The following is a 17,889-nucleotide window of genomic DNA, read 5'->3' as shown; positions in this document are numbered from 1 at the left end:
TAATATCACAGGTGACACAGGATGTCACAGATAGAGCTCATGTAGCTCCAAGAAGATGGTGTCTCCTCCAGATTCAGCTGTGGGAGTCCCACATGGTATCCCCACCCACTGCTATGTATTTGTACTGTCCCTGCTTCACAGAGTCTTTGTACTTTCCATAGGATTTCCACTGCAAACTTATCTTAAAGTCTGTCCTGGAAATGCAGTTACTTCACCTTCTTCCTGGTATCTTCCTGTGGACAAAATCAGCACATTTTATCTCTATTTAGCCATCTTGGACCTCCCATTCTGCTGTATTTTATTTATTAAACTTTTATTTAATGAATATAAATTTCCAAATGACAGCTTATGGGTTACAATGGCTTCCCCCTCCCAAAAATTCCCTCCCACCCACAAATCTCACCTTTCCTGCTCCTTCTCACTTTCCAATCACATCAAGATTCATTTTCAATTCTCTTTATATACAGAAGATCAGTTTAGTATATATTAGGTAACGATTTCAACAGTTTGCCCCCATATAGCAACATAAAGTGAAAAAAAAATACTGTTGGAGTACTAGTTAAAGCATTAAATAAGAGTGTACAGCACATTAAAGACAGAGATCCTACATAATATTTTTTAAATTAATTTTCTATGCCATTTCCAATTAACACCAGGTTTTTTTTTCATTTCCTATTATCTTTATATACAGAAGATCGATTCAGTATATAATTAGTAAAGATCTCATCAGTTTGTACCCATGCAGAAACAAAGTGTAAAAATACTGTTTCAGTACTAGTTATAGCATCACTGCACATTAGATAACACATTAAGGACAGATCCCACATGGGATGTAAGTACACAGTGACTCCTGTTGCTGACTTAACAATTTGACACTCCTGATCATGGCGTCAGTAATCTCCCTAGGCTCTAGTCATGAGTTGCCAGGGCTATGGAAGACTTTGGAGTTTGCTGAGTTTGATCTTATTCCGATAGGGTCATAGTCAAAGTGGAAGTTCTCTCCTCCCTTCAGAGAAAGGTACCTCCTTCTTTGACGGCCCCGTTCCTTCCACTGGGGTCTCACTCACAGAGATCTTTCATTTAGGTCTTCTTCTTTTTTTTTTCTTTTCCATGGTATCTTTTTTTTTTTTGACAGGCAGAGTGGACAGTGAGAGAAAGAGACAGAGAGAAAGGTCTTCCATTTGCCGTTGGTTCACCCTCCAATGGCTGCCGCGGTAGCGTGCTGCGGTCGGCGCACCGCGCTGTTCCGATGGCAGGAGCCAGGTGCTTCTCCTGGTCTCCCATGGGGTGCAGGGCCCAAGCACTTGGGCCATCCTCCACTGCACTCCCTAGCCACAGCAGAGAGCTGGCCTGGAAGAGGGGCAACCGGGACAGGATCGGTGCCCTGACCGGGACTAGAACCCGGTGTGCCGGCGCCGCAAGGCGGAGGATTAGCCTAGTGAGCCGCGGCGCCGGCCTTCCATGGTATCTTGGCTTTCCACGCCTACAATACTCTCATGGGCTCTTCAGCCATATCCGAATGCCTTAAGGGCTGATTCTGAGGCCAGAGTGTTGTTTAGGACATCTGCCATTCTATGAGTCTGCTGTTTATCCCTCTTCCCATGTTGGATCCTTCTCTCCCTTTTTGATTCTATCAGTTAGTATTAGCAGACACTTGTCTTGTTTGTGTAATCCCTATGATTCTTTGACCTATCAGAGCCATCGGTTGTGATCAGAAATGATCACTTGGACTCGTGAGATGGCATTGGTACATGACACCTTGATGGGATTGAATTGGAATCCCCAGGCACATTTCTAACTCCACCATTTGGGGCAAGTCTGATTGTGCATGTCCCAAATGGTACATCTCCTCCCTCTCTTTTTCCACTCTTAAATTTAACAGGATCACTTTTCAGTTAAAATTTAAACACCTAAGAATAATTGTGTGTTAATTACAGAGTTCAACCACTAGTACTAGAACGACAACAAAAACAACAACAACAACAACAAATACTAAAAAAGATAAAGTATTACATTGTACATCTAGAGTCAGGACAAGAGCCGATCACGTCATTGTTTCTTATAGTGTCCATTTCACTTCAGCAGGTTTCCCCTTTGGTGCTCAGTTGTCGCTGATCAGGGAAAACAAATGATATTTGTCTCTTTGGGACTGGCTTAATTCACTCAGCATGATGTTTTCCAGATTGCTCCATCTTGTTGCAAATGACTGGGTATCCTGGTTTCTTACTGCTGTATAATATTCTATGGAGTACATGTCCCATAATTTCTTTATCCAGTCTACTGTTGATGGGCATTTGGGTTGGTTCCAGGTCTTTGCTCTTATGAATTGAGCTGCAATAAACATTAATGTGCAGATGGCTTTTTTATTAGCCAAATTAAGTTCCTTTGGGTAAATTCCAAGGAGTGGGATGTCTGGGTTGTATGGTAGGGTTATGTTCAGGTTTCTGAGGAATCTCCAGGTGACTTCCATAGTGGCTTAACCAGTTTGCATTCCCACCAACAGTGGTTTACAGTCCCTTTTTCCCCACATCCTCTCCAGCATCTGTTGTTGGTAGATTTCTGAATGTGAGCCATTCTCACCGGGGTGAGGTGAAACCTCATTGTGGTTTTGATTTGCATTTCTCTGATTGCTAGTGATCTTCAACATTTTTTCATGTGTCTGTTGGCCATTTGGATTTTTCCTCTTTTGAAAACTGTCTATTGAGGTCCTTGGCCCATCTCTTAAGTGGGTTGTTTGTTCTGTTGTTGTGGATTTTCTTGATTTCTTTGTAGATTCTGGTTATCAACCCTTTATCTGTAGTATAGTTTGCAAATATATTTTCCCATTCTGTCGGTTGCCTCTTCACTTTCCTGACTATTTCTTTTGAAGTACAGAAACTTCTCAATTTGATGCAATCCCAAATGTTAATTTTGGTTTTGACTGCCTGTGCTCCTGGGGTCTTTTCCAAGAAGTCTTTGCCTGTACCTATATCTTGCAGGGATTCTACAATGCTCTCTAATAATTTGATGGTTTTGGGTTGTAGATTTAAGTCTTTAATCCATGTTGAGTGAATTTTTGTGTAAGGTGAAAGGTATGGGTCTTGCTTCAAGCTTCTGCACGTGGAAATCCAATTTTCCCAACACCATTTATTGAATAGACTGTCCTTATTCCAGGGATTAGATTTGGATCTTTGATCAAATATAAGTTGGCTGTAGATGTTTGGATTGATTTCTGGTGTTTCTATTCTGTTCCATTGGTCTATCCTTCTGTTTCTGTACCAGTACCATGCTCTTTTGATGACAACTGCCCTGTAGTATGTCCTGAAATTGTATTGTGATGCCTCGGCTTTGTTTTCATTGTACAAGATTGCTTTAGCTATTTGAGGTCTTCTGTGTCTCCATATGAATTTCAGCATCATTTTTTCCAGATCTGAGAAGAATGCCTTTGGTATCTTGATTGGTATTGCATTAAATGTGTAAATTGCTTTTGGGAGAATAGACATTTTGATGATATTGATTCTTCCAATCCATGAGCATGGAAGATTTCTCCATTTTTTGGTATCTTCTTCTATTTCTTTCTTTAAGGTTTTGTAGTTTTCATCATAGAGATCTTTAACGTCCTTGGATAAGTTTATCCCAAGGTATTTGATTATTTTTGCAGCTATTGTGAATGGGATTGATCTTAGAAGTTCTTCCGCAGCCATGGCATTGCGTGTGTATTCAAAGGCTGTTGATTTTTGTGCATTGATTTTATATCCTGCTACTTTGCCAAACTCTTCGATGAGTTCCAGTAGTCTCAGTAGAGTTCTTTGGGTCCCCTAAATAAAGAATCATATCATCTGCAAAGAGGGATAGTTTGAGTTCTTCCTTCCTGATTTGTATCCCTTTAATTGCTTTTTCTTGCCTAATAGCTCTGGCTAAAACTTCCAGAACTATATTGAAGAGCAGTGGTGAGAGTGGGCATCCCTGTCTGGTACCAGATCTCAGCGGAAATGCTTCCAACTTTTCCCCATTCAATAGGATGTTGGCCGTGGGTTTTTCATATATTGCTTTGATTGTATTGAGGAATGTTCCTTCCATACCCAGCTTGCTTAGAGTTTTCATCATGAAAGGGTGTTGTATTTTATCAAATGCTTTCTCTGCGTCTATTGAGAGAATCATATGGTTTTTCTTCTGCAGTCTGTTAATGTAGTGTATTACGTTGATTGTTTTGCAAACATTGAACCATCCATGCATACCAGGGTTAAATCTCACTTGGTCTGGGTGGATGATCTTTCTGATGTGATGTTGCATTCTATTGGCCAGAATTTTATTGAGGATTTTTGCATCTATATTCATCAGGGATATTGGTCTGTAATTCTCTTTCAATGCTGCATCTTTCTTTGGCTTAGGAATTAAGGTGATGCTGGCTTCATAGAAAAAGTTTGGGAGGATTCCCTCTTTTTAGATTGTTTTGAATAGTTTGAGAAGAATTGGAGTTAGTTCTTCTCTAAATGTCTGGTAGAACTCAGCAGTGAATCCATCTGGTCCTGGGCTTTTCTTTGTGGGGAGGGCCTTTATTACTGTTTCAATTTCTGTGTCAGTTATGGGTCTGTTTAGGTTTTCTATGTCTTCCTGGCTCAATTTAGGGAGGTTGTATGTGTGTCCAAGAATCTGTCCATTTCTGATAGATTTCCCTGTTTGCTGGCATACAAGTCCTTGTAGTAATTTCTGATGATTCTTTTTATTTCTGTGGTGTCTGTTGTTACATTTCCATTTTCATCTCTGATCTTATTGATTTGGGTCTTTTCTCTTCTTTTTTTAGTTAGTTGGGCCAATGGGGTGTCAATTTTGTTTAATTTTTCAAAAAACCAGCTCCTTGTTTTGCTGATTTTTTGTAATTTTTTTTGGATTCAATCCTGTTGATTGCTTCTTTGATTTTAATTATTTCTCTTCTCCTACTGGGTTTCGGTTTGGTTTGCTGCAGATTTTCTAGATCCTTGAAATGAGTTGAAAGTTCATCTACTTGGTGCCTTTCCAATTTCTTGATGTAGGCAAATATTGATATAAACTTTCCTCTTAACACTGCTTTTGTTGTATTCCATAGGTTTTGGTATGTTATGCTTTTATCCTCATTTACTTCCAGAAAAATTTTGATTGCTCTTTTAATTGCTTCTATGACCTATTTTTCATTCAGGAGCATGTTGTTCAATCTCCATGTATTTGCACGTGCTCTAGGGATTCCCAAATTGCTAATTTCCAATTTCATTCCTTTGTGGTCTGAGAAGCTGCATGGTATGATTTTAAATATTTTGAATTTGCTGAGACTTGCTTTATGGCCTAGTATGTGGTCAATCCTAGAGAAGGTTTCATGTACTGCTGAGAAGAATGTAAATTCTTTCTGTGTAGGATGAAATGTTCTGTAGATATCTGTTAGATCCATTTGGGCTATAGTGTCATTTAAATCTACTGTCTCCTTGTTGATCTTTTGTTCTGTTGATCTGTCTATCTCTGAGAGTGGAGTATTGAAGTCCCCCAGTACTATTGTGTTGGGGTCTAAGTCTCCCTTTAAGTCCCTTAACAAGTCTTTTAAATAAGCTGGTGCCCTGTAATTAGGTGCATATACATTGATAATCATTATATCTTCCTGTTGAATGGATCCCTTAATCATTATATAGTGCCCCTCTTTGTCTCTCCTAATAGTTTTTGTGGTAAAGTTTATGTTGTCCAATATAAAGATGGCTATGCCCGCTCTTTTTTCATTTCTGTTGGCATGGTATATATTTTTCCAGCCTTTCACTTTCAGCCTGTATGGATCATTGTTGGAAAGATGAGTTTCTTGTAAGCAGCAAAAAGATGGGTTTTGTTCCTTAACCCAATCAGCCAATCGGTGTCTTTTAACTGGACAGTTCAAGGCATTAACATTCAATGTGACTATTGAGAAGGAGTAACTTTGCCCTGTCATTTGCCAAATATTTTTCTAATATATGGTTTGAGACTCCTGTGATCTTTTGCTTTGAGGTTTCCTTCCTTTACATTCTTTCATATTGGTGACCGTGTTTCTGTGTTTCTGTATGTAACACATTTTTAAGCATCTTTTGCAGGGCTGGACGAGTGGCGACAAATTCTTTCAATTTCTGTTTGCTGTGAAAGGTCTTTATTTCACCTTCATTCACAAATGAGAGCTTTGCAGGATAGAATATTCTGGGCTGGCAGTTTTTCTCTCTTAGTACCTGGGCTATATCTCACCATTCTCTCCTAGCTTGTAGGGTTTCTGATGAGAAGTCTGCTGTGAGTCTAATTGGAGATCCTCTGAGAGTAATCTGGCATTTCTCTCTTGCACATTTTAGGATCTTTTCTTTGTGTTTCACTATGGTGAGTTTGATTATGACGTGTCATGGTGAGGATCTCTTTTGATCATGTTTATTAGGGGTTCTATGAGCTTCCTGTACTAGGATGTCTCTGTCCTTCTCCAAACCTGGGAAATTTTCTGCTAGTATCTCACTAAAAATGCCTTCTAATCCTTTCTCCCTCTCCATGCCTTCAGGAACTCCTAGAACCTGAATGTTAGGTTTTTTAAAAGTATCCTGTAGATTCCTGACAGTATTTTTTAGATTTCTGATTTCTTCTTTTCTTTGATTTGACTGTTTCCTTTCCTGTTCTCTGTCTTCTAATTCTGATATTCTCTCTTCTGCTTCACCCATTCTGTTTTTAAGGCTCTCTAATGTGTTTGTCATTTGATCTGTTGAGTTCTTCATTTCATTGTGGTTTTTTGTCACTATCACAGTTTCATGTTCTACTAGTTGTTTCATTTCATTTTGATTCCTCCTTAATATTTCATTTTCACGAGAGAGATTTTCTATTTTGTCCATTAAGGATTTCTGTAGTTCAAGAATTTGTTTTTGAGAACTTCTTAATGTTCTTATCAATTTTTTGAGATCTGCTTCTTGCATGTCCTCTATCTCTTCATCTTCATAATCTTGGATTGGGGTGTCTTGTTCATTTGGGGACATCATAGTGTCTTCCTTGCTCTTGTTACCTCGGTTTTTGCGTTTGTTGTTTGGCATGTTGGAGATAATTCATGGTTTTTTTTTTGTTGTTGTTGTTGTTGTTGTTTTTTGGCTGTGGTGTTTTTTCTCATTATACTATGCCTCTAAGTGGGCTGTCTGCTTTGATGGATCCTTAGAGGCTGTGATGGGTGTGGCCAGAGACCTCTGCTTGATTCTTCAGGTTTAAGGCTGTGCAAAAAGCAACTCACCCAGATTGTTCTCTCCCTTGCTCCTTGCTGGATTGCTCTCTCTATCTTTTTTTTTGACTCAGTTGGGAAGTTATTTGGCACAAGTGGGTGGATTTGAGTGTAGTTGAAATCTGGCCTCTGTGAGTATTCATTTGCTCTACCCCTGGGACCATAGAGTTTATGCAGCCCTCAATGTGTTCTCAAGTTTCACCAAAGTTCCAAAGTTATTGAGTTTGTGAACTCCTTGGTGGCACTTTACATATGTAAAATGGCGCCTGCTCTTTGTTTTGCTCAGTGAGTGAATAGAGAGGCCTCTGCTTTCCCCCCCAATATCTCGGGTTTCTGATGCCTTTGTCTTACCTTCTGTTCGTTCCCGCACTGGGGAGATTCTGCGGCTGGTCTCCCACAGTGGGCTCCCTGTAGGTCCTCTGTGTTACATCCACTAGATCCAGAAGCATCCCCTCTGCAGTTTTTTCTTGAATCTTTTCCTGAGGCTACAGTAATTCCACTTTTATGAAACTTTATTTTCCCAAACTACAGCGCACGTCTTCACTATCTGCCATCTTGGCTCTGCCCACCCCCCATTCTGCTGTATTAAGTTCAGAAGTAATCTCAAATGGATTACACCTGAAAATCTTCAATGAATGAGTTATGAATTTCTTTCAAGTACTGTGACTGGGAAATGTTATTTATCTCATTGAATTTTCACTAAAACTATATGTTTCCATTATCCCAATTTCTGCTGAAGATGATAAAGATTACAAAGTGTCATTATATTGCTTGGAAGCACTCAAGATGTTATTAAGAAAACTGGAATTTGAATATAGGTATATCTGATATTGAAGACCAGATTCTTAGCCAATAATATTTTGTTCATATGGTTAATGGGCTTTCATTTTATTGGAGTACACTTTGAAGATTTCCAAAGTGATTGCCTACTTGCTACCTGCATATTAACTTGCTACATCCTCACAATACTGCAATTAAAATAAATCCAACTGTAGAGTAAATGAAATGAGTCTATATGAGTCAATTATTAAGTAGGGACTATTAGCATGAAAAAGAACAGAGGTATTCAGACTATAGTTTAAAATTTTAAATTAAATTAATTTATGAATGAAATATTCATGTGGATGTGGTTTAGGCTTTGCATTTTATACATAATTTTAAAAGAAATTTTAGCTGCATGCTTATCTATAATATAGATAGTGCTAGAATGTTTTTTTAATATTTTGCTTTTGTGTAAAGTAACATAACCATTTTGATGGAAACATGAAAAATAGAAAAGTCAAAAGTAACCATTAGGGGCCAGCGCTGTTGCACAGTGGGTTAAAGCCCTGATCTGCAGTGCCAGCATCCCTTATGGGCACCAATTCAAGTCCTAGCTGCTCCATTTCCAATCCACCTGCCTGCTAATGTGCCTGGGAAATCAAAGGAGGATGATTTGGAGTTTTCCTATTAGAGGAGAGGATTTAAGTAAGAGAATAAGGTGACATCATTTCCTTAATGATAGAACATAATATAACTTAGAACTCTGGTGTCCAGGCATCCATATTTCAAGTGAAAGTCACCATTCAGCTAACTTGATCAGAGACAGTTTTAACAATAAGATATTCTCATGCTCAGCAGTACTTACAGAGGTTGTGGGCTCAGGAGGCCATGGGTTCTGATCTGTCTTTAGATATTAGTTTAGGCCATCATCCCTCTCATGCTTGTTTCCATCTTGTAGTGGGATGACATAGCTGACAGGAGGAGCTATGCTAGAAATGAGAATGAGCCAGCTCAGTCTCATGAAAACAGAGTCGTGTCATGCCACAGCAGAGTGAGCAGAGGGGACTGAAGAAGTGAATTATAGTTATGACAGGGGGAAAATACTGGGAATTATAATGAGAAGCAAAATATGCTCTTTTTTGTTACTTTGTAATTATTCATGTGTTAAGCTCATATGCAGGTCTGATGTGGTTATTAAATGTGACTTCATTTTTTAAAAAATATTAAAATTTTAATGAAAATCTTAGCTGAATTTAATGTTCTTCCCAAATAAACTTAAGAAATGTCAGTGTCTTATATAATGTCTCAATAAAAATAAAGCAGAAATGCTGTGTGCCTTTATAGTCATAAAACATCAATCTTTAAGAATAACTCAAAATACAAGTATTTATATTACAATGTATAAAATTACTAATTTATTAATTTCATATTTGAATTGCAATTTTTGTGAATACCTCTTTATGTGTACATATTTCAGTATATAAAATGATATTCTAGCATACATTTTGATAGTCATTTATCCGAATAGAAGTTAGTTATAACATTATTTCTACCATTATGATTAAATATTGCATTATGAAACTTTAGTGTATTTTCTATTCTTTGAGAGAACTCTAATGAATTTCTAATGAATTATCAAAGCAGGTTGGTCTTTCAAAAAGGTGTATTTTGGGCAAGAAAATGTAGTATCTTTTTACCCAGAATGCCAACATCCAAAATTGCCCTAAAAAACATTTAAACTCCATTTCTTCGCGGAGACCTATAAAGCACTTGAGAAAATATTTAAACAAATCTTAATTCATCTGCTTCATTTCATCTTTAATGTTTTCCAAGGAATTGCCTGTCATTTGTGTTTATTCACAATAGGCTTGCTGTTTTCTAAATGATGACAGGAAACATTTTCAAACTACATTTATCTAATTTGTAGGTCTTCAATATCAAATTTTGCAATGAAATGTCTCTTTTCTACCTCCTACCTCTCTTGCTGGACGGTTTTTTAAACATTTTCCCTAACTGATTTTTCTTATCTTGATGTCCCATATTAGAAATTTTCTTGAAATTTAATGGTATTCCAGATCAAAACTTAACTTATTTTTCTGACATGTGAAAGAGTAGAACGGAGAAGCAGCCAAAACTTTCTGTTTCCAGCTTTATAATGTACTTCAATGTACTTCAGGTTTTGAATCAAACTATTTTCCGGACTGAAATTGCAACATTTGAGAAGCCAATATATTCTTACTATAATTTATACCCTCTGTTATCATACTAAGCTTATTCATTTCTTCCTTTTCTTTTTTTTTCTTTTTGACAGGCAGAGTGGACAGTGAGAGAGACAGAGAGAAAGGTCTTCCTTTGCTGTTGGTTCACCCTCCAATGGCCGCCACGGCCAGCACATCGCACTGATCCGAAGCCAGGAGCCAGGTGCTTCTCCTGGTCTCCCATGGGGTACAGGGCCCAAGCACTTGGGCCATCCTCCACTGCACTCCCTAGCCACAGCAGAGAGCTGGCCTGGAAGAGGGGCAACCGGGACAGGATCGGTGCCCCGACCGGGACTAGAACCCGGTGTGCCAGTGCCGCTAGGTGGAGGATTAGCCTGTTGAGCCTTGGCGCTGGCCAGCTTATTCATTTCTGCATTGAGACTTTGGTAAATATTCCTTTTCTTTTTTATTCAGTAATTAGATCATCCACTTTGTTTTCTAGATCAGAAAGAAAATAGAGGTGCGCGCCCCTTCTTCCGCCCGGCTTCCTTCTGGCTTCCGCCTGCTCCCCCCCACCCCGCCTTCTCCCGAGGCCTGGAAGCTCGCGAAGCCGCGCAGAGCGTGGGGCGTGTACCCCGGAGGTATGGCCTCCGCCTCCGCCCCGGCCTCCGTGCGTTTCCCTGATGTCCTCATTTATCTGGTCGAACCGCGCATGGGTCGCAGTCGCCGGGCCTTCCTCACACGCCTGGCGCTGTCAAAAGGTTTCCGGGTCCTGGATGCCTGCAGCTCAGAGGTGACCCACATGGTGATGGAGCAGACTTCAGCCAAGGAGGCCAAGGGCTGGCGGGAGTGCAGGGCAGCGTCTGTGCCCCCAGGCTGCCCCGGCCCGGCTCTGCTGGACAACGGTTGGTTCACAGAGAGCATGGCTGCAGGGCAGCCAGTCCCCGTGGAACCCAGGCATCGCCTGGAGGTGGCCGAGCTGGAGGAAGAGCCCCCAAGGCTGGGGCGGGTGCCCATCTATGCCTGCCAGTGGCCCACGCCCCTCCCTCACCACAAGACCGCTCTCTCGGAGGCCCTGGAGACGCTGGTGGAAGCAGCCAGCTTGGAAGGCAGCGAGGGCCGCCTCCTGTCTTTCCGCAGAGCGGCCTGGGTGCTCCAGGCGCTGCCCTGCCCTGTCACAGCGCCAAGCCAGCTGCAGGGGCTGCCCCACTTCCGAGAATATTCCTCCAGGGTGGTCCAGGAGCTGCTGGAGCACAGGGTGTGTGAGGAGGTGGAGCTGGTGCAGAGCTCAGAGAGGTTCCGGACCATGAAGCTCTTCACCCAGATCTTTGGGGTAAGGGTGAGGACTGCTGACCGCTGGTACCAAGAGGGCTAAAAAAAAAAAAGAAAAAAAAGAAAATAGATTTAAAATCAGAAAGTACTATAAAAGCCAAACAAAAATTTTCCTTTCCATATATAAAATACATATATATGCTAGCAGGTTTTTTCTTTTATTTTCCTCCATAATATATTATCAATACTGCAATCATAATAGTTGTGCTCAATAAAATGATAATTAAATAAAATCCATTCCCTTTATTACATAGGATACTGTACAAGACAGATCTTCTCTCAGAAATGCAGTCTGTACAATTGCAGAGCACAAAAACTAGTCAGAAATATCAACAATTATTTATAAATCAGAGTATCATCAAAATACAGAAAAGAGACAAACATTTTTGGAAAAAGTGGCTGAATACAAATAAGTCATATTTAAAATACTGTTTTGAAGCTTCCTTGAAGAGTTTTAAAATTTGTTCTATATTCCTAAATATCTATGTTTATTATGTTTTACATGATCTATAACATAAAACTGTAGTTTTTCTTTGGTTGTTCCTATAAAAATAATCAAAATTGAAATAACACAAACATGCACTGATTTCTGTTTCTAAAATCACAATTGGCAACATGTATGGCCGGTTTCTAAAGTCATGAAAACATAGTTTTGCTGCTGCTGTTAAATGCCCAAAGAAACTGTCTAGAACTGTGTACTTCAGGGATAAAGAGAGGCACAGCGAATTTAGGGAAACTTACTAGGGACAAGGTCTTCAGCTTCCTGAAGTTCCAGATCTGAATCTTTGCTTCTTGAAATGTTGTCAGTTGTCACCAGGACCCACCCATTTTGAAAGCAAGGAAGGCCATCGCTCAGAAGTGAAGACCCAGCATAGGCACTGATTATTGGTGGCTGCTGGTCTTCCCTGCGCATGTGCAGTGACTGCCCTCTGCAGGTGCACGTGCACTTCCGTTTAACCTCTTTGCTTGGCTACAGTCACTGTGAGTTAAGACTGTGGGAACTGGAAGGCTGTGTGCTGGGACGTTGAGGCCAGGGCTTGCTCCTCTCCTGGGCTTGCCTCAAGTTTCCTATGCTGGGAAAAGCTGCTAGAAGGATCAGCCATGAAGGAGGTCTTACCACCCCATTGAAGGGGGCGAGTGTCTCTTGAGCTCTTCTGCCAGGTGAGAGATGGGGAATGGGATAAAACCACAGCCCAGGTACCTCTTCCCGACAAGGACAAGGCTGCCAGCGAGAGTGAGGAAGTCTGAGGGCAGCAACTCCGCTGCTCAGGAACAGTGGCCGAGGCCGCCCTCCTGTGACCAGGAACACTGGCACCCAGTTCCCACAGGCCCTCCTCCCCTGAGAGGGAGAAGCACCCAGGCCGCCTTTCAGAGCAGCAGAAGCAAAGCCTAAACCTCAGTCGGTGTCCAAGTTGATCATACTCCCCTCTATGGAACATGTTATTGACAGATGTAAGTGATTGAACAAAATTGATTGTTGAGCCAGCGCCGTGGCTTAACAGGCTAATCCTCCACCTAGCAGCGCCGGCATAGTGGGTTCTAGTCCCGGTTGGGGCACCGGATTGTATCCCGGTTGCCCCTCTTCCAGGCCAGCTCTCTGCTATGGCCCGGGAAGGCTGTGGAGGATGACCCAAGTGTTTGGGCCCTGCACCCGCATGGGAGACCAGGAGAAGCACCTGGCTCCTGGCTTCGGATCAGCGTGGTGCGCCAGCTGCAGCAGCCATTGGAGGGAAATAAAATATTTAAAAAAAAATTGATTGTTTCCCGTAGTTTATTTTTAATGTCTGCGTTTCATTTTACATACTGTATACATTGTGGGGAATTCATGTGGAGAGAAATAACTTAAGGTTCTCACTTCAGTGTCCAGAACTTAGGGATCAGGACTTGTTTTTGAGTAAGGATTCAGTGAAGAACAGACAAAAATTAAAATGTTTAAATAAAATAAAACTTAAAAACGTGAAAATAGAATTTAAAATGGGTAGGGTAAAGTCAAAAATTAAAATGGGTAAAATACTCTCTTTACATAGAATGTGTTTGTAATGCAATTTGTAAAGTGATTTTTTTCCTAGTGATAGTTTCTATGTAAATTAAAGGGCAATGATATTATACAATGGGGATTAAATTAGAAAGAGAGTGAATAATATTAAGGAACAAATAAAAAAATCATGCCACTCATACTAACTCAACATATAATCAAATTTACATTAAGCTTTCTAAGTTACTGATAGTGTTTTATAGAAATAAACCAAGTTTAATATTTTTAAAATTCATTTTCGATTCGCAAGGCAGAGATAGAGAGACCAAGATATATCGCCCACCTGCTGGTGCACTACCCAAATGCCTGCAACATCCAGTTATGCACTAGGCCAAAGCCAGAAGCCAAGAGCTCAATCTGAGTTCCCCACAGCAGTGGCAGGGATTTCAGTACTTGGACCACAATCTATCATTCAGGAAACAGAAAACAGAAGTGGACCCAGAATTTGAACCCAGGTGTTCTAATATGGGGTACAATTATACCAAGTCTTAGTCACTAAGCCAAATGCCCACCCTTAAAGATATTTTCAATAAAAACAAGATTTATTGGTACTGAAAACTATTATTTGTAAAATATTTAAGTTCATTGCAGGACATTCCATGAAATTATTATTATTAAGCATTATGGATTTGTTAAATTCACTTTTAATTCCAACAACAGAATTCTATGACTTGCATAACATATTATGGATCTTATAAAGGATGGCCAACTGACTTCCCTAAACAAACACATTATAAAGTCAAAGTGATACATTGCAAGAGAGTAAGGTAGGGGTGAGTGTGGTACAGTGAACTAAGCCATCACTTGAGATACCCACAATAGTATTTGAGTGCTGACGTATGTCCTGGCAACCCTGCATCCAATCCGACTTTCTGCCAGCACACCCTGAAAAGCAGTAGATGATGGATCATTTGGGTTTCTGCTTACTCACGTGAGTCACAAATAGACTCCCTAGCTCATGGGTCCTTGCTCCTGGCTGTGATTTTTCCAGCCCTGACAGTTCTTGAAATTTACAGAGTATAACAGTAGCAAGAAGATTTGTCTCTCTATTTCTTTTCTTTGTCTTTCTCTGCTCTTCAAGTAGTTGGAAATAAACAAGTAGTCTTTTTCAAAACATCAAAAATACATGTTTAAAATATAAAAGGAAAAATGAAAAAAACTTTGTCTTGCAAAGGGATTCAGTGTGAAAGTGTGATTAAAACACAAGAAATTGGTTGTATTAACAAGTACTTGTGGCTTTCCTCTTAAAAATAATTAGTACTTCTGTACATTTAAGAATATAATACAAAAAATACAAGTATTTTTAAAGTTACAACTAGCATAATTTTAATTACAATAATAATTAACTAGAATAATCACTCAGTCACCTGAAATAATCTGAGAGGATTTTGAGTGGCCTTATTCTAAAACTTCAATATTGCTAAATGAATAACTTGGAATTCATTGTAAACATAAGACTGGTGCAAGAATATAAGACATTTTTACATATGCTGTAATTCTAAGAATATCTGCATATACTGCTTAACAGTGCACATCAAGCACTGTCATAATGCTGTCTCAGAAATAGACTTTATATTTAAATTGAATAAAAAATGTCATATAAGGTAACACTCAGCCAAGGAGTTAACATAATTCCCAGGGTACCTTCCTCAGTGAGAGTGTCATTTCTAGTCTTTTTTTGTTGATTCCGCTCTCTCCCATGTCTTTATCTAAGTTCAAGTTAATACTATGTACCCCAAGATTATTGTAGTAATCTTTGAACTGTGTTCCTTGCAACCTTACCTTCTGAAATCTTTTTAAGACTTTCAGATATTCTTTTTTTTTGACAGGCAGAGTGGAAAGTGAGAGAGAAAGACAGAGAGAAAGGTCTTCCTTTGCTGTTGGTTCACCCTCCAATGGCCACCGCAGCCAGCACGCTGTGGCTGGTGCACCACGCTGATCTGAAGCCAGGAGCCAGGTACTTCCTCCTGGTCTCCCATGCGGGTGCAGGGCCCAAGCACTTGGGCCATCCTGCATTGCACTCCAGGGCCACAGCAGAGAGCTGGCCTGGAAGAGGGGCAACCGGACAGAATCCGGTGCCCCAACTGGGACTAGAACCCAGTGTGCCAGTGCTGCAAGGTGGAGGATTAGCCTAGTGAGCCACGGAGCCGGCCAGATATTCTTTTATATTTACAAAAGTTTAGACATGATGATGTTACCCCCAGGTTAAAACCCAACTATGAGGGCCAGCATGTGGCACAGCAGATTAAGCTACTGCTTGTGATGCTGACACTTCATACAAGAGTGCCTGTTCAGGTCACCATTGTTCTGCTTCCAACACAGCCCCCTGCTTATGTACCTGAAAAGGCAGAGAATGATGGACCGAATAGCTGGGCCCCTGCCATCCATGTAGGAGACTCAGATGGATTCCCAGGCTAATGGCTTTTGCTGATCTCAGCTCTGACAATTGAGGTCCTTTGGGGAATGAACCAATAGATTAATGATCCCTTTGTTGTCTCTCCCTCACTTTGTCATTCTACCTTCCAAAAAATAAAATTAAAAAGCTTTAAAAAGACCAGTGCTGTGGCTCACTAGGCTAATCATCTTCCTGTGGCGCCGGCACACCGGGTTCTAAGTCTCAGTTGGTGCACTGGATCCTGTCCCAGTTGCCCCTCTTCCAGGCCAGCTCTCTGCTGTGGCCCGGGAGTGCAGTGGAGGATGGCCCAAGTGCTTGGGCCCTGCACCCACAAGGGAGACCAGGAGAGGAACCTGGCTCTTGGCTTCGAATCAGTGCAGCGTGCTGAACACAGTGGCCATTGGAGGGTGAACCAATGGAAAAGGAAGACCTTTCTCTCTCTTTCTCTCACTGTCCATTCTTCCTGTCAAAAAATAAAAAAAAAATTTTAAAAAAGCTTTAAAAAAACCAACTTGTCATTGCTATAATATATATAACTAGGAATTTATCCCTTTATTTGAGATTTTAAAATTTGTTACAATGCAATTTTTCATAGTAATTTTATGATTCTTTCTACTTCTGTGGTATCAGCTATAATATCTCCTTCTATACCTGTAATTTTATCATTTTCTCTATTTTTTAATCTATCTAAAGCTTATATATTATCTTCTTTAAAAACAGCTTTTGGTTTTGTTGTTCTTTTATAGTTTTTTTTCTAATTTCAATCTTACTTATATTTTGACTTTTATTACATCTCACCTCATTTCTGTGTAGGCTTTTTCTTGTTTTACTAAGTTCTAGGGATACATGCTTCAGTCATTTATTTGCAATCTTTCTAACTCTTTAATATAAGTACTTATTGTTACAAAATTTCCTCTTAGTATTGCCTTGGCAGTATCCCACAGGATTTGATATGATGCATTTTCATTGTGTTTTTTTTCAAGAGCATTTTATATCTTTTTAAATTCATTCAGGGACTCTGGCCATTCAGTAGCATGCTGCTTAATTTGTAAATATTCTATTGTTCTTATTGATTCCTAGTTTTATTCCTCTGTGGTCTGAGAAGCTACATGGAATTATTTCATTCTTTAAATTTCAGTAAGACTTGATTTGAGTCTTAAAATGTGGATTGATAGTAAAAAAAAAAATCCTCCCTGTACTGATGAAAAGAATGTGTATTCTGCAGCTGTCAGATAAAACCATACCCAGTTACTTCTGTAACTACATCTGTAACGGATCCATTCGCTCAGTATGGTTAATCTTTTTCAATATCTTTATTGAATTTCTGTTTGGTTTATCTATCCATTGATAACAGTATAGCATTGAAGTTGCCCACTATTACTGTATTGGAGTCCATCGTTCCCTATAGTTCTAATGATAGTTATTATATGTCTCTTCGTGGTGTTGTGCTAGGTGAATAGATGTCAATGATTGCTATAACCTCTTGGGACTTAAACCTTTTTATCAGTATAAAATGTGCTTCTTAGTCTCTTTCTATAATTTGTGACAATATAAGTTTTTTGTTTGACATGTTATTTTGATTTAATATGCTATTTTGATTTAATATGGGTATTGCTATTCTCACTCACTTTTGGTTTCCATTTGCCTGGTATATTGACTTCTGGCTTTCACTTTTAGTCTATCTGTTTCTTTACTTTTGAAGTCAGTTTCATGTAGTCAGTGTAGAGTTGGGTATTTTTAATTTTAATCCACTAAGCCAACCAGTATGTATTTGACTGGAGAATTGAATCCATTTACATTCAAATTTAGTATGTTTTGATAAGAACTACCAATTGCCATTAAGCCAATTGGTTGCTGATGGTATCAGCACTGTTGGTGAATTTGGTAGTGTTATGTGTCTCTATTGTTTACTTCTAATATAGGACCCCCTTCAGAATTTCATATAAGCCTCATCTAGTGGTGT

General features: G+C 39.7%; 1 protein-coding gene across 1 annotated transcript in view; it reads left to right on the top strand.

The window, feature by feature from the left end:
* The window catches only part of LOC133754110 (DNA-directed DNA/RNA polymerase mu-like), a 29,718-nt gene extending 18,179 nt beyond the window's left edge, over nucleotides 1-11,539 (top strand). The window contains exon 3 of the mRNA XM_062184687.1: nucleotides 10,667-11,539. Within this exon, the coding sequence (XP_062040671.1) occupies nucleotides 10,667-11,539 (873 nt within the window). The remainder of the gene's footprint in view (nucleotides 1-10,666) is intronic.
* The last annotated feature ends 6,350 nt before the right edge of the window (nucleotides 11,540-17,889 follow it).

Source organism: Lepus europaeus, chromosome Y, assembly GCF_033115175.1.
Source record: "Lepus europaeus isolate LE1 chromosome Y, mLepTim1.pri, whole genome shotgun sequence".
NCBI classification, from domain to species: domain Eukaryota; kingdom Metazoa; phylum Chordata; class Mammalia; order Lagomorpha; family Leporidae; genus Lepus; species Lepus europaeus.
The sequence above is the reverse complement of the archived record's forward strand: the minus strand, read 5'-3'. Positions and strand labels throughout refer to the sequence as shown.